The 21555-nt window shown below is 45.9% G+C and overlaps 1 protein-coding gene across 1 annotated transcript; it reads right to left on the reverse strand.

Moving 5' to 3' along the window:
- Positions 1-751: 751 nt before the first annotated feature.
- Positions 752-18544, reverse strand: LOC143976017 (thioredoxin-like). Its single transcript, XM_077478526.1, has 5 exons — positions 18395-18544; positions 6515-6619; positions 2768-2827; positions 2622-2687; positions 752-1070 (listed from the first exon to the last, which is right to left on the reverse strand). The coding sequence occupies exons 1-5, from the start codon at positions 18419-18421 to the stop codon at positions 1005-1007; spliced, it is 324 nt and encodes a 107-aa protein (XP_077334652.1). The 5' UTR covers positions 18422-18544; the 3' UTR covers positions 752-1004.
- Positions 18545-21555: the final 3011 nt, after the last annotated feature.

A 21555-nucleotide genomic window follows, 5' to 3' on the forward strand; every position in this document is an offset into this window, starting at 1 on the left:
TGGGCGGCACTGCTGGGCACTGATGGGTGGCACTGCTGGGCACTGATGGGCGGCACTGGGTCGCAGCACCTTTGAGGCAGATTGTGGGCACTGTGGGTGGCACTGTTGGTGGCACTGCTGGATGGCACTGTGGGTGGCATTGTGGGTGGCACTGTAGGTGGCACTGTGGGCACTATGGGCACTGATGGGGGCACTGATGGGGGCACTGATGGGGGGCACTTACTTTTATTCAGGATTGCACGGCGGTGGGCAGGTGGGCACTGGCAGGGGGCAGGTGGCCAGCTGTATTGCTGGCCGTGATCGGGACTGATGTCCCGATCACGGCCGCCGGTGATCGGCTTTTTTTTTCTCTCCTCGCGCTGTCAGCGCGAGGAGGAATAATAGCCGATTACCGGCTCCGTTCTATCACATGATCAGCTGTCATTGGCTGACAGCTGATCACGTGATAAGGGGTCGGGATCGACCCCTTGCACGGATCGGTGATCAGGCGAGTCTCACGGACTCGCCGATCACAGAGCGCGCCGCGCGCGCCCCTCAGGGGGCGCGCAGGCCGCTCGTATCCGGGACGGCGTCAATAGATGTAGTCCCGGAAATGTGGGTCCGCGCTGTTGCCGTCATTTTGCAATAGCGCGGATCCCAAGTGGTTAACCAATGTTCAATTTAAAAGAATTTGGATGTACTGGATAATTTGTAGGATGATCATGGTAATGGCACCCCAAAATTACTTTGCATATTTATAAGTGAACACAGAGAGAGTTAATAAATGCAATCTTTATTGTGGTTAAAAATAGGTTATTTTAGGTAAAAAAAAAAATGGAGACATTTAGATTTATAAAATAAGGCAAAGCTCTGTTTCCCATTGTACCTAATTTCACATTGTTCTAATTATCATCTGATGAAAAGTGATATATCTTTGGTTACCAAATTACAATAAATTGTTATCACTGTTCTTTTCTCTGCCTTGTTAAATAAGTCTCAAACTGTTCAGTGTAATTTCATGATGTTTAAAATCTCAGTTCCTCAACCATTTTTCTGAAGTGGCTCAGGTTTCCTCCTTCAAAATGGTACACCTGAAAAGAAATGCAAGAAGAAAGTCATTAACACTAAACAACCTGTGGTGTCCAGATTGGACCAATGTAACTATGTTTATACCATACTTGCGGGATCCTGGAAGCTAGAAATGACTGAGGTAGGCACTGCTACTCCAGTGATCTCCACTTGCTTCTGGGGCCCGTACTGAGCAGCTGCCCTGCTGCATTGTGAGCACAGGAAGTCAGATGCTAGGCATAGATGGGCGGGGGGGCAGTCTGGATGTCAGGGGGGGCACAGTGGGGCAGTCTGGATGTCAGGGGGGGCACAGTGGGGCAGTCTGGATGTTGGGGGGGGCCACAGGGGGGGCAGTCTGGATGTCACGGGGAGGCACTAGATGTTAGGGGGACTGATGGGGACACCAGATGTTGGGGGACTGATGGGGACACCAGATGTTAGGAGGACTGATGGGGACACCAGATGTAAGTAGGGACTCTGTTGATGGAGCCACAGATGTAAGGAGGGGCTTCACTGCTGGGGACACAGATGTGAGGAAGGCTCCTCTGATGGGGCACCTGATGGCATCTGGTGGCAGGCAACGTGGCTAGTGACACGATCAGGGCTCCCACTGATTCTGCATTATGGTGAGTTGAATGATTTCATTTTATATTACAATGTAATAGAAATAATGTGCTTCAATCATCCTGACACCATAACAATCATGGCGCTGGGATGATTGAAGCGCTAACAACAGGTATTTGGAGTATCTTTATCTGCTGATTGTCAAACTCTGGAAAACACATATTGCTATTGTTGTGTAGGATCTGCGGCTGCTGTCCCTCCATCCCTCTCCCCCCTTTATCCTCTCCATCCTGCATTCATCTCAGACTCTAACCACACCCATTTGAGAAACGTCTATTTAAGCCACGCCCACTATTTCGCATAAACCATGGCCGTTTTTCGCCGTGGCGCACTTCGTGCACCGCATTTTTAATTTTTTCCTATGCCACACCTACAAATGCATGCCCTGCCCTCTAATTATAATACAACTCCACCTTCAGCCAAAAAAGTGTGCTGGAATATTTTTTTTTACAATGTTGGCAACTGTTATTACCTCCCCTCCCCCCAGTTATTGTCTCCCTCCTATGTAAACATCAATAAACATAGACCTCAGATCATTAGTGCGGCTCTTCCAGTTCAATGTTCCTCCTCCCCGGCTCCTCCGGTGTTTGTACAGGAGAACATCAGAGCCAAGGAGGAGGAGCCTGCTTCAATGAGTTCACATGCTGGCTACCACAGAGGGAGATGCAGGGCAGGCGTCTCAGGTGCCCACACTGGTACACCCCATTAGGCAAGTAACCGGAGCTCAGTGCCTAAACATGTTTGGTACTGGGCTCTGGGATTTAGCAGAGAGCGCATAAGCCAGCTTATGCTGGGGGGGGGGGGGGGGGGGGGGCAGGGCCCCCTCACGGTGGTGGAACGCCAGGGCCTGGTTGCAAGTGCAGTCTTTGCAACCCTGTACAGTAGTTCCGCAACTGCTGAACATCCTTCAAATTTATGTGGCTTAGTATTGTCACGGCAATAGAACCTACTTCAGATCCGTTCCTGAAGTAATAGAATGCTGGCACTCCTTTGATATTGAATCGCTTTGTAAATTCCTGTAGAAAAAATCAGAGAAACGATCAACATAATTTTCTCAGCTACATTAAGCTATCAGAGTTTATGCGTTGCTACTTACGTCATCTTTACCAACTTCAATTTTAACAAACTGTACATCGGGCATTTCTTCACTTATTGCCTGAAAAATTGAGGGAAAAAAATCAGATTACACATGAACATATATCATTTTTTAGTGTTTAATGAGTGCTAATACATATCAGGTTTTTCTGATATATGGGCCAGTCAAGACCTGCTAGGCTTTTGATGGGCTTACATTTATGAGCTGCAGTAATGTGTGTTATTGTAATGTGCATTATCGCAATGCATGATACTGTAGACACCATAGTGCATTGTGATAACAATCATTGGCATCTGAATTCACTGTTATAGCATCTGTACTGCAGTGCACTAAAATATGTATTGCAATGTGCTCCCCCTAAAAAAAAAGAGAATTGGGTATCATTTTAGCTGTTGTGGTGCATTGGCAGCTTATTTAATGAAGAATTCCAGGTATGGATATTTTATACATAGTTACATACCGTAGGTCCAGTGTAACTATGTACAAAATATACCATACCTGGCTGATGCCCCTGGAAACTGGCGATGTCACCGCCCGACTCGTCCAATCAGAGAATGCTTTGTATTTATTGAGAAATGTGAAGCAGTCTCTGAATAGTGCCAGTGCTGAGCAGTTGACTTCCTGTGTCCTCAATGCAGCAGGCCAGCCACTCTCACAGGACCCGGCAGCAAGTATAGTTTATATGAGTAGTGGTGTCCACTTCAGCGATTTCCAGTGACATCAGACCAGTATAGCATATAATGTACATAGTTAAATGGGTCCAAGGTTGACTGCAACAAATCTTAAAGTGAAACTAAACGAAGTATAATTTTTTTTTTTGTTAAAAATAACAAACATGTTATACTTACCTGTGCTGTGCAGTGGTTTTGCACAGAGCAGCCCGGATCCTCCTCTTCTCGGGTCCCTCTTCAGTGCTTCTGGCCCCACCTCCTATTGAGTGCCCCCCACAGCAAGCAGCTCGCTATGGCGGCACCTGAGTCGAGCCACAGCTCCCTGTTTCCATTCAGACACAGAGCTGTGGCCTGGTTGCACCCCTTTTCTTTCCTCATTGGCTCGCTGACTTTGACAGCAGTGGGCGCCAATGGAGCCATGCTGCTGTCTCAGTCAATGAGGAGGGGAGTCCCAGGTAGCATAGACACTCCTGCAACATTGCTGGATCTACATGGGGCTCAGGTAAGTATTAGAGGCACACAGAAGGCTTTTTATCTTAATGCATAGAATGCATTAAGATAAAAAAAAAACGTCTGCCTTTACAACCATTTTAACATTTTACATAATATACACTATATTGTCAAAAGTATTGTGACACCTGCCTTTACAGGCACATGGACTTCAATATTAAGTTGGCCCACCCTTTGCAACTTCAGCTCTTCTGTAAAGGCTGTCCACAAGGTTTAGTAGTGTGTCTATGGGGATGTTTGACAATTCTTCCAGAAGCGTTTTTGTGAGGGCAGGCACTGATGTTGGACAAGAATGCCTGTCTCATAGTCTCCAATCTATTTTATCCCAAATGTGTTCTAGAGTTGAGGACTCTGTGCAAGCCAATCAAGTTCCTCCACCCTAAACTCGCTCATCCATGTCTTTGTAGACTGGTGTGTAGCCATGTTTGAACAGGAAGGGGTCATCAAACTGTTTTCACAACATTGGGAGCATGAAATTGTCCAAAATGTCTTGGTATGCTTATGCCTGAAGAGTTCCCTTCACTGGAAAAAAAGGGCCAAGCCCAACCCCTGAAAAATGACCCCACACTATAATCCCCCCTCCTCCAAATGATTTGGACCAGTGCACAAAGCAAGGTCCATAAAGACATGGATGAGCGAGTTTGGGGTGGAGGAACTTGACTGACCTGTACACAGTCCTGACCTTAACACGATAGAACACCTTTGGGATGAATTAGAGTAGAGATTGCGAGCCAGGCCTTCTCGTCCAACATCAGAGCCTGACCTTACAAATGTGCTTCTGGAAGAATGGTCAAACATTCCCATAGACACACCTTTAAACCTTAGAGACAGCCTTCCTAGAAGAGTTGAAGCTGTTATAGCTGCAACTCAATCACAAGTCAACAGCACAAGTCAACTAATGAAAAACCTCTAGGAGTTGAAAGAATTTGTGTCTTGTTTGGAATATGAAACCCATCCACACAAACCTTAAGGATGGGTTGACACTTGCTGTGGCTGTGGCTCACAGCAGGGGGTCCAGTGCGTGTCTGTTCACTGATTCAGGCGCGAATCCAGTCCAGATTTCTGCCTGAATTTACACCTAATTCAGAGTCAAAGAGGCACAGGATCCTTTCCAAATGTGGACTGCAGCCGCCCCAGAGCTGTGTGAACCGACTCCATTGGGAGTTGGCTCACTCTTCTGTAGTGCGTTACTGCACACATGAAAATGTACACTATATTGTCAAATGTATTGGGACGCCGGCCTTTACATGCACATGAACTTTAATTGCATCCCAGTCTTATGCCCCGTACACACGATCAGACTTTCCGACAACAAAACCATGGATTTTTGTCTGAAGGTCGTTGGCTCAAACCTGTCTTGCATATACACGCTCACACAAATGTAGGCCAACAATTCCGAATGTGAGAACGCGGTGATGTACAACATGTACGACGAGCCGAAAAAAAGGAAGTTCATGTGATATCTCCATTACGAGCACTAGTTTTACAAGGCTGAGCGCTTCCAGCACATATTTGATTCCGAGCATGCGTGAACTTTTGTGCGCGGACTTGTGTACACACGATCGGACTTTCTGACAACAACGTTTTGTTGGCAGAAAAAAAATGTGGTTGGCAGAAACAAATGTGGGTGGAAAATCCGACAACAAATGTCCGATGGAGCATACACATGGTTGGACCTTCCGACAACAAGCTCACATCGAACATTTCCCATTGGAAAATCCAACCATGTGTATGCGGCATAAGTCTTATGCCGCATACACGCAAGCGTAATTTTCATTCCGAAAAATCTGGGATGGTTTCTACCAACGGAATTCCGCTCAAGCTTGACTTGCATACTCACGGTCACACAAAAGTTCTCTGAACTTTCGACCATCAAGAACGCGGTGACGTACAACACTACGACAAGCCGAGAAAATGAAGTTCAATGCTTCTGAGCATGCGTCGAATTGTTTCCGAGCATGGGTAGGAATTTGTACAGATGATCGGAATTTCCGATCGAAACTTTTTCTGACAGAAAAATAGGGAACCTGCTCTCAATCTTTCGCTGGCGGGAACTCCGCCAGCAAAAGTCCGATGGAGCATACACACGGTCACATTTTCCGACCAAAACCTCACATCGGACGTTTGCTGGCGGGATTTCCGATTGTGTGTATTAGCATTAGCTTTCACATTGATATGTTTGAGATAAAAACAAAAAACAATGTAAAAAAGCTCCTAAACGGGTTATAGGCATTAAATCTGATCGTTCAGTTTATATAAAATCTCATTTAGGGTCACAGTACACCCTAAACCATGCAATCCTTGCACAATCAACTTTAGATTTACCAAAACTATTTACTGTGAGGACCTAGATAAACTATCCAACCAATCTGTGTCCAGTCAGGCAGATACTTGCACTACACAGTTGATGGTCGAGCTAAAGATATTAGTACAATATTTGTTATCACATTTTGTTCATATTTCCACTGTTGGCTCATAATTCCACTGTTGGTAGCAGCTAATAAGTTATATTAGACATAATCTTTTTGTGCGCTTTTAAAGATTTCAGAATTTAGGATTCACTTACCTCCAAACAAGCAGGTACAGGTCTGCAAGGACCACAATTTTTAGATGAGAAAGTAACAACTAAAAGTTTTCTTCCACATTTTGATACCATTTCATCTAGGTCACACTGTACAATTAAAAAGAGAAATATAAAATAACTAAAACAGCCTGGTATGTGAGTGTACTATTAGTCTTAAACCATTGGTTTCTTTGCATAAAGAAATTATTTTTATGTATATATTCCCATTCCCATTGGAGCTTACTGTTTATGTATTTAACCAATTCAAGTCAGGAGGGGTGAAAAAGGCTGAGTCCGCTGCCGGTCAGGAATCTGGCAGATCCTGCCATTTTCATCAGGATCCCTGCAGAGCCTCGACCGGGCCTTGTGACATCAGCCAACAGCAAGCTTTAGTCTACTGTCAGCTGAATTTGGGTCACAGGAGTGGAAAACTAAGTGCACTTCTGTGACCCACTGGAGAAGTAGGGCCAAACTTCTCCTTTAATAAATGAAGAACGTGATTCGGCTGGCTCGCTTGCATTGCTGTTGTGGTTCCACTGGTACCTGTGGTTCTACAAGCATGTGCTTTGTTCTCACTTCCTTGCATTACAGTGCTAACAGCTATGAGCATTGTCTGCCTTACCTGCTGAATCGTATACTTTGCTTCTTAGCCTGTAGGCAGGTGCAGTCCTCTGTCTGCACTGCAGGTGGTGCTCAACTGCAGCAGCAATGCAGAGGGATAGGAAGTCATGGGGAACAGGGTTCCTCTATGGTTTCCTGAGTCTCTGGGGCAGTGATACAATTAGATGCTGGTCACCATGTGGCATTCTTAGGTGTGTTTAGCATGCTGGGTTTAGCATGCTTTTTGCAAATGGACAATGTAGGGAAAGGTACCCTGTCTGTTAGGGCAGTACTAGCCTTAGTGAAAGGTTCCTGACGAGGAGGGAAAGCTAATGGGCCTTACACATGATCTGAAAATCTGATGGAAAATGACCGCTTTCGACGCGATCGTACGATAATCGGATCGTTAGTACAGAGCTTTCAAGAGCTGATTATGACAGTTCATCCGAAATTATTAGATCGAACAAGCACAAAACTTTTCCTTGTACGTTACCAGATTGTACGATCTTCGTTTAATCAGTACAGTCGTCATCCGAAAATACTATACAAATATACTACAACACATTACATCACTTCTGATTTTTTTTTTTTCTGTCATATGAGAATTTTCATGACTTTAGAAACCTATTCAATTTCTACTTGCAACTAGTAAGTAAAAAAGGTAAGGCGATCTGTCGTCCGATTTTCAGATCGTGTGTACGGGGCATTAGTGTCACAGTTCTCTGGATATTTTCCTGACTGGGCACAAGATGGCCAGGCCACAGTCTATCCTGTCTAACAGATGCTGTTGATTCGCCTGGAACCTGCTTCTTCACGTCATTGAAAACTGAGTATGCCCAGCTGGGTAGCTGTCCCACCGTGTCTATTGTGAATTGTTACTGCCTTACTTCAATACAAGTTTATTATTGCTCCCTACTGTGTGAATAACTCCCGCTGCACCACGCTACTAGCCACTCCCTGAATAGCCTCCTAATGTCTCTTAGTATTTAATTTGTGCTCAGATCAGCTCCCATTGCCTGAGCAACATTTTCTTTTGTCCTGAGCTCCCTCTTGTTACTCCTTATCCTGCTTGTTTTTTACTTAGATTGATCTTCTGTGTATCAGCTCCAGCTTTGCCTTTCAGATTCTCTCATCTGCTGCCTGCGCTGTCCTGCTCTTTGGCCTGTTTTCTGCCCTTCTCTTATGCCGCATACACACCACCGGACTTTCTGGCAGACTAGGTCTGATGGTCTTCCCGAGGGACTTTTCAGCGGAGTTCCGACGGATTTCAGAACGGACTTGGCCACACTAGAACGGACTAAGTCCATTTGAAAGTCAGTTAGTTTTGAACGTGATGACGTAAGACGGGACTAGAAAAGGAAGTTCAATAGCCAGTAGCCAATAGCTTCCTGTGCGTCGTATTTGGTCCGTCAGACCAGCATACAGACTGTTTTCCTGATAGGAATTGAGTCCATCGGACAGATGTGAAACATGTTCTATTTCTAGCTCCGTCAGATTTTTAAAATGAAAATCTATCGGATTAGTCCACACACTGATTCCGTCGGACCTAGTCTGCCGGAAAGTCCGATCGTTTGTACACGGCGTTAATCTTTGCCCACCTGTACTTCTGCTTGCATGTCCTCTTGCACTGCATGTCTCTATCTACAGCAGGCTGAACCTAGAGGTCACAACCTACCATAAGCATGACTCTGCACTCCCCAGGAATCCCACCGCACCTAATCACACAAGTTCTCACATCTGTGGATTCTTGATGGTAACACTCAATAAAAACCTCGGAGTGACTACTTTAGTAAAACAGTTCACGACCACTTGAAATATACTCATAGAGAGCATACCACATAGTTTAATGCCCAGGGTAGATCCACACCTCCCAACTTTCTGAAATGGGAATGAGGGGCACCTATTAGCAAAAGTATGTAGGCGTAGGACACACCCCCTGTCACGCCCTCCTTTAAAGGAGAATTGTATAAATAAAAAATGATTGGTTAAACCCACAAGCAGTGGCGGAATTACCAGGGTCGCACCAGTCGCACTTGCGACTGGGCCCTGTCATCACACCACTATGGAGGGGGCCCACCGCCAGAAGGTTCTTCTGCTAGTTACCCAGAGGCAATGATGGATGAGTGTACTATCACTACAAAGCTGATCGCTCACCCAGCCTCTCCGCCCACGGAGTTTGCAGCTGCACCGTTTACAGTATTATCACAGCCACAGTAACTGCACAGTGGATCGCTCACCCGGAGCCATCAGGAGGCAGAAGCTGTATACTTTTGTCAGCCGACCAGTCAGGTAGAGTGAAGGGGGAGGAGCCAGGGGACGTCTCAGTAAAATGAGGAAACCCCATCTTCGGACAGTGTCCTAGAGACATGAAAAGGGATCCAGAGCATGGAGTATAGAGTCCTAAGCTGACACTGAAAGAGCAAGTGAAAGTGAGTAACAGATCCCAACCCACACCAATGCTGCTACTGATCCAATCACCCTCCAGCACTACCACTTCCCCCATACAGCACTGGCACTACTCCCATCCTACCCTACCACCACTGTCACACTGATCCCACCCACCCTCCCCAGAATCTGCCAGTGACCCCAACACCCCCCTCCCCAGCATCTGCCAGTGACCCCACCACCCCCCTCCCCAGCATCTGCCAGTGATCCCAACACCCCCCCTCCCCAGCGTCTGCCAGTGACCCCAATACCCCCCCTCCCCAGCATCTGCAAGTGATCCCACCCCCCCCAGCATCTGCCAGTGATCCCACCCCCCCAGCATCTGCCAGTGATCCCAACACCCCCCAACATCTGCCAGTGACCCCACCACCCCCCCGCCCAGCATCTGCCAGTGACTCCAACACACCCCCCTCCCCAGCATCTGCCAGTGACCCCAACACCTTGCCCCCCAGCATCTGCCAGTGATCCCAACACCCCCCAACATCTGCCAGTGACCCCACCACCCCCTCCCCAGCATCTGCCAGTGACCCCAACACCCCCCCTCCCCAGCATCTGCCAGTGACCCCACCACCCTCCCTCCCCAGCATCTGCCAGTGATCCAAACACCCCCCCAGCATCTGCCAGTGACCCCACCACCTTCCCTCCCCAGCATCTGCCAGTGACCCCAACACCTTCCATCCCCAGCATCTGCCAGTGATCCCAACAACCCCAGCATCTGCCAGTGACCCCACCACCCCCCTCCCCAGCGTCTGCCAGTGATCCCAACACCCCCCTTCCCCAGCGTCTGCCAGTGACCCCACCACCCCCCTCCCCAGCGTCTGCCAGTGACCCCAACACCCCCCTTCCCCAGCATCTGCCAGTGATCCCAACACCCCGAACATCTGCCAGTGATCCCACCCCCCAGCATCAGCCAGTGATCCCAACACCCCCCCCCCCCCCCTCAGCATCTGCCTGTCATCCCAACACCCCCTAGCATCTGACAGTGATCCCAACCACCCCCCCTTCAGAATCTGACAGTGATCCCAACCTCCCCCCACCCTATGCCAGTGATTCAATCCCTCCCCCCCCCAGCATCTGACAGTGATTAGTCCACCCCCTCCCTCCTAGCACTGCCCCTGATCAATTCCCCTTCCCTCCAGCATTACCACTGATCACATTATCACCAGCATTGCCACTGATCCCATCCACCCTAGCAGCACTGTGTCCAATCCCCCACACAGCACTGCCACCAGGGGCGTAACTACAGGGGTCACAGTGATATGGCCTCATGCTCTACGGGGGCCCATGCTCCAATGTACACCTCGATAGGAGGAGTGGCATATATAGAGGAACTGATATAGAGATTGATTCCTCTATATGCCTCCCCCCTCCATTCCTCCTATCCAGCTTCTTTCTGCTGCTCCTGTGCCCCTGTCCTCTGTCCTGGCCGCCCTGCAGTATTGCCGGGGGGATTTGTCAGGATGGAGAGCAGGGAAAGGTTTGGTAAATATGTCATTTACCGGCCCCTTCCTTGTCTGAATGGACAGAGGCAGGGATCTGTACCAATCACTGACTCTGTTCATTCATAACTATCTTAACTATGCTTTAGTTTGTAAATGAAAGGGAAGATTCTGTGCAGCTGAGGTTGCAGAGAAGGAGATTGGGAGCTCACCAGTGGAACATCAGAGGTCTGTTTAGACCCTTGATATCTTACCAAAGCCCCTCAATGGGGCTCCTAAACAAAATGTAAAAAAAATAAGAAAAAATTGTAAAAAAATAAACAGTAAAAAAAAAAAATAATAATAAAAATAATAATAAAAAAACTACTGACTACCAGAGTCACAAAGGTTACACTTGCGACCGAGCCCCGGCGTTCCGCCACTGGGCTTCGGGAGAAGGGTCCCAGGCTCATGAGATGGGACCCCATCCAGGAGTTGGGGGGCCCTTCATTGTTTCTTGCACCGGGGCCCTGAAGGTTCTAGTTACGCCTCTGCCCACAAGTGCTTTTTACCACTACTATTCCTTTTATATTGGCTTTTGGTATTTACAAATGCAGCAATTTAGAAATTGGACAAAAGGTTTAGCACTGGGAAACACTTTTTGAAAGATAAATAGTGCATTTATATACAACTATATAGATCAGACAGGAATGAGGGACAGAGGGCCATTTTTTTCCAAATCAGGGACAGTCCTTCAAAATCAGGGACAGTTGGGAGCTAGGGTAGATCTGGTAACAAAGAAGAACAGTTAGAGGGGGCCCAAAGTCTTGCAGAAAGGGCAGTATTCTGGTAGTAATCAGGGAAGGGCTTCTCAGTATCTGGATCTTTTGGAGAAGATGTATGTTATTAAACTCCAGCCCTGCTGCCTACACCCCAGTTCTGATAGTGAAGAGAGTGCAGATCACTTGTCTAGCTAGCTTTGACTCATCCTCTGCCTGAGCTGCTGAAAGAGCAAATCAGAGAAACGTATCTTTCATAGGTGTGTCCGTGAACCTAGGTGTTGTGGAAAAAATTGTTAAATCGGCCTGTGTATGCATGGTGAATAAATAAGGTACCCAGTTACAATTTCCTGTTGTGGCACATATGCAGCTAAAGGTTCTCAATAGAAAAGGGAACAATCGGTCTCATGTGATAATGAGCAATTTCATTGTTGCTAGGCTATACTTTGGTTATTAGAAGTGATATGTGGGTTAGTCGTGGCCGCTGTAGGTAAGGTCATTTCAAGTGATTCAACCACTGTTTATGGTACAGAATTTACCAAACCATAGACATGAACATGGACTATGCACAATATGTGCAGTGTTTCATTCTGAAAATACATCTTTTGTTAATCTTCCTTCTTATGGTCAATAAAAGTTTAAAATAAGCCTCTGACCACGTCTAAGATGTGTATCTGTTTAAATTAGACAACATAAATGCAAAAAAGTTTTTTTTCTTTCTGCATATATAAAAGATTTTCAGATTTTAAAGCAAAAGCTCTTTTCACATGGGCCAGTTCTGTTTTTGCTCAGCAGGGGATTTATCAGCTGTACCCCTGCTGAGCTGTGCTGATTGGAGTGGCTGGATGACAGGTCCAAGTCCACTCTGCTTATGCAGAGCGCACGCGGACACAGCCCACTCTGCTCTACGGGCAACCAGATGTAAATAGCCCCTCTGATCCGGTCAGACAGAAGGGAATGTATCCCCTTATGTTTTTTTTTTGTTTGTTTGCCATATTGGATTGAGCCTGGAGGTAGCCAGGTGTACACAAGTCCATATACATTCAACTACCCATAAAATGTACAGGCGGGCCCGATCAGACCTCTCGTGTGAAAGGGGAGAAAGGGGTAGAAAAATGAATAATACATTTTAAAGTGAAGAACATAGTGACTGGCTATATTTTAGCAAGCTCTTTTTAAACTAGAAATCAAGAAATCAGCTTTCTAATAAAAAATGCATGTTTCCCTTGGACAAGACCATTGCCTTACCCAGGTAAAACTATAGTTGTGGAGATGGTGTTCCTGTTATCTTAAAGTGGTTGTAAACCCTTACATATAGCCATCTCTTAACCGCTATTGCCCTGGAAGATTTTACCCCCTTCCTGACCAGAGCACTTTTTGCGATTTGGCACTGCGTTGCTTCAACTGACAATTGCGTGGTCGTGTGACATTGTACCCAAACAAAATTGACGTCCTTTTTTTCCCACAAATAGAGCTTTCTTTTAGTGGTATAACCTCTGCGGTTTTTATTTTTTGCACTATAAACAAAAAAAGAATGTAAATTTTGAAAAAAACACAATATTTTTTACTTTTATATATGCCCCAAAAATATATATAAAAAAAGATTTTTTTTCCCTCAGTTTAGGCCCATATGTATTCTTCTACGTATTTTTGGTTAAAATTATTATACATTTTTTTTTTTACTAGTAACGGCGATGATCTGCGATTTTTATCAGGACTGCGACATTATGGCGGACACATCGGGCACTATTGAAACATTTTTGGGACCATTGGCATTTACACAGTTATCAGTGCTATAAAAATGCACTGATTACTGTAAAAATGTCACTGGCAGGGAAGAGGTTAACACTAGGGGGCGATCAAGGGGTTAATTGTGTTCCCTCTCTGTGTTCTAACTGAAGGGGGGAGGGGACTGTCTAGGGGAGATGACAGATCGCTATTTGTACTTTGTATGAACAGACAATCAGTCTCTTCTCGGTGTGTAACCAGCGATCGCAGGAGCCCGGCGTGCAGCTGGGGGGGAGGGGGGCGAGCAGCGGGTGCGTGCACATGCCCCTAGTGGCCACAGCCTTGCCATTCTGCCTCAGTAAAACTGCAGCAGCTGGTTGGCAAGTGGTTAAGTAACTAGCTTTATTTGATACATAGAGATTAAACAAATCATCCTACTTAAGTTGTACCTGTTTATCTGCAGCTCTCTCCCCTCTACAGTTGTTCAAAGTACACAGATCAAAGGCTAATTTTGAGCTCCAGCAGGCAGGGATCAGGGATCTGACGTCATACACTTCAAAGCATAGAGCAGGGAGCTAAGTGTAATCTGAGACCTGAGTGACCCTCTACAGTCTTATAACTAAACATGCACAGCTGAGGCTGTCAATCACCTGCTGTGTGCAGGGGGGCACCCTCCATGAGTCTTTGGTGTTGGCACAACCTTTCAGAAGTGACCCATGCAGAGAGAAGAGAGAGCAGACAGAAACCACACTTGGTGCTTTGGATTGAGCTAGTACAGGCTATAGAGGGATATGCCTTGATAATTTTTCATTTTAGAGGTTTAATAGATGAAAAGTTCTGCAGTTTTAATTCTATTATCTGCATACTCTAGTGTGAAAATATCCTCAACATTACTTCCATGGCAGAGGCACGCTGAATTTTAAAAGGTCAGAGCTGACCAAATTGATATTTCATGTAGAAGTGGCCACACGTGGGCTGAATCAGCTAAAATGTATTGTCTGTTAAATGTGGACACTGCTGTTGCTGACCTCAAGAAAACATTAGCTGGCTGGTACATTGACTCTCTGGCTTCCCATTATTGAGTTAAACTACAACTAATATTCCTTACAGATATGCATTAGAAGTGCTATGTGAAAGGATGAGACTGGGTGGAGTACCAATTATGTGACTAATGCCAAACCTATTCTGTAAAGGAGGATGTGGGGTTGGGATTTAGAGACATACAAGCTCATTGATATGACACTGCTTGCGTAACAAGAAAATAATCTGAATCTGCCAAGGCTGCATGACATACAAAGCAATGTGTCTGCTCACACTTGTTTCATCATGCCCACAAACACACAAGTAACATTCAAGTCCTTTTTTTCTTCATAATTAGAGTAGATATAAGCTATAACTGGAAGAAATTTCATTTTCTAAGGAAAAGTATATCATAAATGTGGAGCTACCCCGTAAGAGCTGCTGATTTTAACTGGTCCTTGCCCAAACAGTACAGAGGCAACCAACCACACATGCAAAAGTCCATTCACTTTGGCTCCATTATACAGTCTGTGTTTTAAAGATTTATTGCTTGTAGAACTTGTAACAGGACAGAAGTTGGTGTCGTAATGGTATACACAAAAAAATGCTGACTTATAACAGAAAGACACACTTCACTAGGTGAAACTTCTTTGAACAGTCTTTAAGACAGAAAAAAGTGGAAAGTCAGAACTGAGATCCCGTAAGACCTGAGAGAGCTGACAGTGGAACTCTAAAAGTAGAGCAGCACACAGTCACTAGGATCCTGAGCTCAGGTCAGTACTTACAATGTCCCAGGGCGGCTACACACTTTCCAGCTTTCACCAGGCACTCTTCAGCGAGTCCTCCCAACCAGATTCTTAGGTGAAACTGCTTAGTCAACACCAAAGGTAATTAAGAATAGGTTCTGCTATAGCTGGGACCTTGATGAACAGCAGCAGACTCCAGCAGACTTGCCTCTAAGGGGCAGTAGCCCTGAGGCTGATAACTTCTCCAGCAGAACAAGAACAGGGCATTTCCAGACCCCTGACTATTTATGCTCACCCCAGTCACCTACTGGGCACCCCCCCAGGGATTGGATGCATCACAATAAATGTTGAAGCTGCCCATTTGACTCCCCCAGCCCTCTATATTCGGGAAGTCTCCAATCAAACCTGCAGCCTGTGAGGTCTAGAACTGCCCAAATAAATCAACTGCTCCAATGATTACAGAGGACCCAAATCTACCTAGGATGGTACTACATAAGCAATTTTCCTTTTTTTTTTATCATTAAGACCCCTTTCACACTGGGGCGTTTTTCAGGCGTTTTTCAAGCGCTTTAGCGTTAAAAAAAAGCGCCTGTAAAGCGCTAGAAAGAAGCCTCATCTGCAGTCCCAATGTGAAATGTCAGCGCCCGAAAAACGCTCGTAAAGCGCCGCTTAAACTAGCAGCGCTTTACCAGCGTTTTTTGAGCGTTAATGGAGCGCTTTTAACCCCTGCTAGTGGCCAAATAAAGGGTTAAAAGCGCCCACAAAACGCTGCTGCCAATAGCGTTTTTCAGGCGTTTTTCAGGCGTTTTACAAGCGCTTCCCATTGATTTCAATGGGAAGGGGCGTTTTAGGAGCGTTGTATTCACCGCTCCAAAAGCGCTGCAAAGAAGCTGCTTGCAGGACTTTTTTTGACGCTCTGCCAGCGCAGCGCCTTGGTGTGAAAGCACTCGGGCTTTTACATTGGGATTGCAGTTGCAGCTTCTTTCAGGCGCGTTTTTTAACGCTAAAGCGCCTGAAAAACGCCCCAGTGTGAAAGGGATCTTGGTGTGAAAGCACTCGGGCTTTTACATTGGGATTGCAGTTGCAGCTTCTTTCAGGCGCTTTTTTTAACGCTAAAGCGCATGAAAAACGCCTGAAAAACACCCCAGTGTGAAAGGGGTCTAAAGGAGACGTTTGGGGTATAGAGAAAAATCTTCTCATCCTTATGCTGCAGCATCAGTGTGATGCTGCAGCTGTCCCATATGATCACATGACTTTTGAACACTCTGCCTGCTCCTCCAGCACTCACTGGAGTGTGGGGCAGGAGAAGAGGTGGGTGTAGGATCCAGCTCTCAGCCATGCACTAAGAGGTGGGGCCAACTGTCAATCAGGGAGCCTCCCGACAATATTGGTGGGATCCTTCCAGAGCCTGGAGTGTCTCTGCCATGTCAGGCAGTAAACAGCTATCAGCCAATGCTGGGTCACAGGAGAGTAAAAGTAAATGCATTCCTGTGGCTTCCAAGACAATTACGCCCAAAAAAGCTTTACCCATACTTCTCTGTTAAATTCTGTTTTCTTTTTTCTTTGTTTCATCTTAGTGCTGTTGACTCTTAGGATCGATTCACACTGATGCGACATAGGATCCGACTTGTGAGACCCAAAATCGGATGACATGTGAAATTCAAAGTTTCCTTATGAGAGCCGTCTTAACTGATGCTTAACTGATGCTACACAAGTCTGTCCAACTTTAGAAAAGGTTCCTGTACTACTTTGGTCCGACTTTGATAAGACTTCAATGTAGCAGACTGTAAAACGTCACCTCAAAATCGTATCAAAGTTTGACTCCAAAGTTGCACCGAAAGTCACATGACATTGGAGTCGGGCTAGTGTGAACTGAGCCTATAAGTCTCATTGAAACATTTGCACTTACACTAGTGTTGGCTGCATACAAATCATCTTCTTGGTAGAGACAATGCATGACCATGCCTGCGTAAAGTGTGTCAGGATGAACGTTTGTAGTCTCAATCAATGATATGTGGAAGGTGACAATGCAGGAGTACAATTGGCAGACAGCTATCTCCCTATAAAAAGAAGTGTCCAAACAAGGACATTTGCGCAGGATCACCAGATATTTTTTAGTACCTTATGCACACTCTGCGTTTGCCCAGCTCCTCTGAACTTCTTTTCCCTGGCAGAAAAACAGTGGCATCAAAAACATGCCTAAAGCGCATTAAGCGTTCCAGCCATTGAAATGAATTAACGTGCAAGCGATAAACGCGCCTAGTGTTAACGTGTATTTAGACGCATTTAGACGCATCAAGCATTTTATTCAAAACACAGCTGCTCCTGAAAGGGTTGGCCTCTAAAGACCTGCAAATGCTTATGTGTGAATGGACACATAACCTAAAATAGAGGCAGAAAAAAAAAAAGCAAAATGCTCCTAAAAGTGGTGCTTTTAATACCCAGTGTCCATGAAACGTTATTGAATACTCTAATCTTAAATAGACTGAAATCTATTTAAGTTCTATAAATACGTCTTTGTTTGCCAGCATTGCTTGCTGGCCAAATAGTGGGGGCAACAGGAGAGATGATTAGACCAGCGAGGGAGTGACGCTGTACATGCAGATGAGTGATTTGTTCTCCTTGCAGTCCTCTTCCCAGTGTCTTGTGGCCATCAACAGGGTCACTAGTGTTACAGTACATGGCCCAACAGCAGTGGTTCTCAACTCTCAACCATTCCAGCTGAGGTTTCACATTGAGGGTTAGTCAAGTTTTTAGGCACTTCATCTGTGTATATAGACCCAGTGAAGTGAGTCTAGAGTCAAAGAGGCGCAAAAGATTTTTTTTCACTAACAAGGTAATAGCTGTAATTTTTAAGTGTCTGTTCTTGGGAATTCGTTTTTTTCTTTTAAAAAGTGGTTACAGGTTCATTTTAAAAATGAAATATGTTTTAAAAAAATGGACCCCTTTACCTTTTCACTAACCTACCCTCAGAGCATGGGCATGCTTCTGGGAATGCAGACTTTCATTCATTCCTTCATTTAAAGACATATCCAGGATTGTCTCACAGGTATTTGAAAGAGCATAGATAAACTGAGTCTTTATTCGGTGAAGCTTCAGGGGGTTATAGCCTACCCTAATGGGAACATAAAAATAAAATAGACTTACCATTTTATCAAGCACTATCACTGCCATGGTCAAAATCTTCTTCCCAACACTCCTAGGTGAGTCGTCTTAGACGAGATGCTACAGAACACTGTGATCATGCATGCCTTTTTCCTTGTGTTTGTGGGATATCCAATGACTCCAGGGCAATGGCCCAACCCTTTATGACCTAATAAAGTTCGATCAGTATGATGCTTATTTTGGGAGTGGTGCATATTTATGTAATTGTGCAGACAAATTATTGGACATACAAAGCACCATAATTTAGTTTAGTTTTTTGAATACTTTTGTTACAATCTACATAAAAGTTAATTAATAATCCTTATTATTTTAATTAGAAATATTTAAACATACATTTACATTTAAAGTATGTTTAGGGTCCCTTTCACAGTGCTCTGTTGAAAAAACGCAATAAAAACACATGCACTTTTTATGTGGTTTTGGTGCTTTTTTTGACCTCCATCATGCACCTATGAAACATGGAATTAGGACTCAAAAAAGCACACAATAAATGCAACCACAGTGCTTTTTTGATTTATTTCAATGGTGAGGTATATTTTTGGTGCACTTTTTAAACATGCATAGCACTGCCCCCACAGGAGCTGCTTGAATATTTGTGCCTGGGTATCCCAATGATCAATCCATAGCCAGTTACACAGTATTTCATATAGTCCAGTGCACACACTCTTCCACTCATTGCCTTCAATGACCAGTCTAGGGGATGTGTTTTTATGTTTTATTTGGAGAAAGGAATTAGACTCCGAATTTAACTATGTAGAAGTGAGGACAACGCTTTTTGTAGAACTGTGTAGCAGATCATCTGCAGAACCATACAATGTGTGTATGGAATAACAAGTCCCTAAGTAGCAGAAGGAAGTCAGTGGACTTTGTATCTTCAAGACACTAGCCAGTGTCCCCTTTAGCTCACACACCCAGTATGCTGACTTCTAGGACCAAAAGGGGGATTTCAGAAACACACACAGTCTAAGGGATCCCTTTAGGGGGTCGGTACTCCAAAAATGTCCAGGGACAGCTGGTAGCCTGTTTCCAACTTCCAAGCGACACTCTATACCAGGGACAACAGACCAGATCCTCCCTCAGTCAGGTTGCAAAGGCTTGTAGGTTCAAGGTTTCAGGCCCTCAGGTCGACCATCTGAGGCCGCATGACAGCCTGTGCTGGGAAAAGGCGGCATCAGAGGCGACAGCAGCAGCCTCCTTCTCCTCCCTACCACAAGACCATGGACCACAAGACCTTGTGCTCTTCAGACTTAAATACAGGCACCCAGCATTCTTTGGGGTACATCCCCTTCTAATTGGCCAGGGCTGTATCTACATCCATGCTCTCACCTGCTGGGTTTCCTCCCACTCTCCGATATGTCTCATCACTATTGGACCAGTGTGAAATCTCCAAGGCAGCATGAGCAGCATCAGAGTACACTGAGCAGACCTCACTAAACAATCACAGCTGTCTGTTAAAGTGGAAGTAAACCCATCCATTTAACAGTTTAACGGCCGAAAGTTTGCGAACTGCAAAGTTTGTGGCGGGCCCCATTGACTTCAATGGCAGGCGAACTTTAAAAACCTATAGGTCATATTTACAGTCACAAAATAATTACTAGCTGTGCACACATAGTCCCACCACATGGCCACTGACATAACACATGTATGAAGTTAATCTGAGATCGACAACTACAAGCATTCTTTTTTTATATGTGAAATTTTGACAATTCAGGACTCAGGAGCGCATGAAGGCAATGGAGGAGAGGAAAAGTCAGGGTAGGCTATGAAGAGGGTGCAGGAGATGATCACCAGCACCATGATAGAGAGCACTCACACCAGCACCGTGATATAGAGCACTGACAACAGCACCGTGATATAGAGCACTGACACCAGCACCGTGATAGAGTGCACTGACACCAGCACCGTGATTTAGAGCACTGACACCAGCACCGTGATAGAGTGCACTGACACCAGCACCGTGATATATAGCACTGACACCAGCACCGTGATATAGAGCACTGATACCAGCACTGTGATATAGAGCACTGACACCAGCACCGTGATAGAGTGCACTGACACCAGCACCGGGATAGAGTGCACTGACACCAGCACCGTGTTAGAGTGCACTGACACCAGCACCGTGATATAGAGCACTCACACCAGCGCCGTGATAGAGTGCACTGACACCAGCGCCGTGATAGAGTGCACTGACACCAGCACCGTGATAGAGTGCACTGACACCAGCACCGTGATAGAGAGCACTGAGACCACACCAGCACCGAGATAGAGAGCACTGACACCACACCAGCACCGTGATAGAGTGCACTGACACCAGCACCGTGATAGAGAGCACTGAGACCACACCAGCACCGAGATAGAGAGCACTGATACCACACCAGCACCGTGATAGAGAGCACTGACACCAGCACCGTGATATAGAGCACTGACCCCAGCACTGTGATAGAGTGCACTGACCCCAGCACCGAGATATAGATCACTGACACCAGCACCGTGATAGAGTGCACTGACACCAGCACCATGATATAGAGCACTGACACCAGCACAGTGATAGAGTGCACTGACACCAGCACCGTGATAGAGTGCACTGACACCAGCACCATGATATAGAGCACTGACACCCACCAGCACCATGATAGAGAGCACTGAGACCACACCAGCACCGAGATAAAGAGCACTGATACCACACCAGCACCATGATAGAGAGCACTGACACCAGCACCATGATATAGAGCACTGACACCAGCACCGTGATAGAGTGCACTAACACCAGCACCGTGATATAGAGCACTGACCCCAGCACCGTGATATAGAGCACTGACCCCAGCACCGTGATAGAGTGCACTGACCCCAGCACCGAGATATAGAGCTCTGACACCAGCACCGTGATAGAGAGCACTGAGACCACACCAGCACCGAGATAGAGAGCACTGACACCACACCAGCACCGTGATAGAGTGCACTGACACCAGCACCGTGATAGAGTGCACTGACACCAGCACAGTGATAGAGAGCACTGACACCAGCACAGTGATAGAGAGCACTGACACCAGCACCGTGATATAGAGCACTGACACCAGCACCGTGATAGAGAGCACTGAGACCACACCAGCACCGATATAGAGAGTACTGATACCACACCAGCA

This window comes from Lithobates pipiens, unplaced genomic scaffold, assembly GCF_037356315.1.
Source record: "Lithobates pipiens isolate NorthernLeopardFrog02 unplaced genomic scaffold, aLitPip1_a1.2 Scaffold_13, whole genome shotgun sequence".
NCBI lineage: Eukaryota > Metazoa > Chordata > Amphibia > Anura > Ranidae > Lithobates > Lithobates pipiens.

What these genes read in the sequence shown, in the direction of transcription:
- LOC143976017 (XM_077478526.1), bottom strand. Translation starts at nt 18,421, where the DNA reads ATGGCAGTGATAGTGCTTGATAAAATG. An exon ending in TGATAGTGCTTGATAAAATG is followed by an intron (nt 6,620 to 18,394) that starts GTAAGTCTATTT and finishes TTAATTGTACAG; the next exon opens with TGTGACCTAGATGAAATGGT. An exon ending in ACTTCAGGAACGGATCTGAA is followed by an intron (nt 1,071 to 2,621) that starts GTAGGTTCTATT and finishes ATTTCTTTTCAG; the next exon opens with GTGTACCATTTTGAAGGAGG.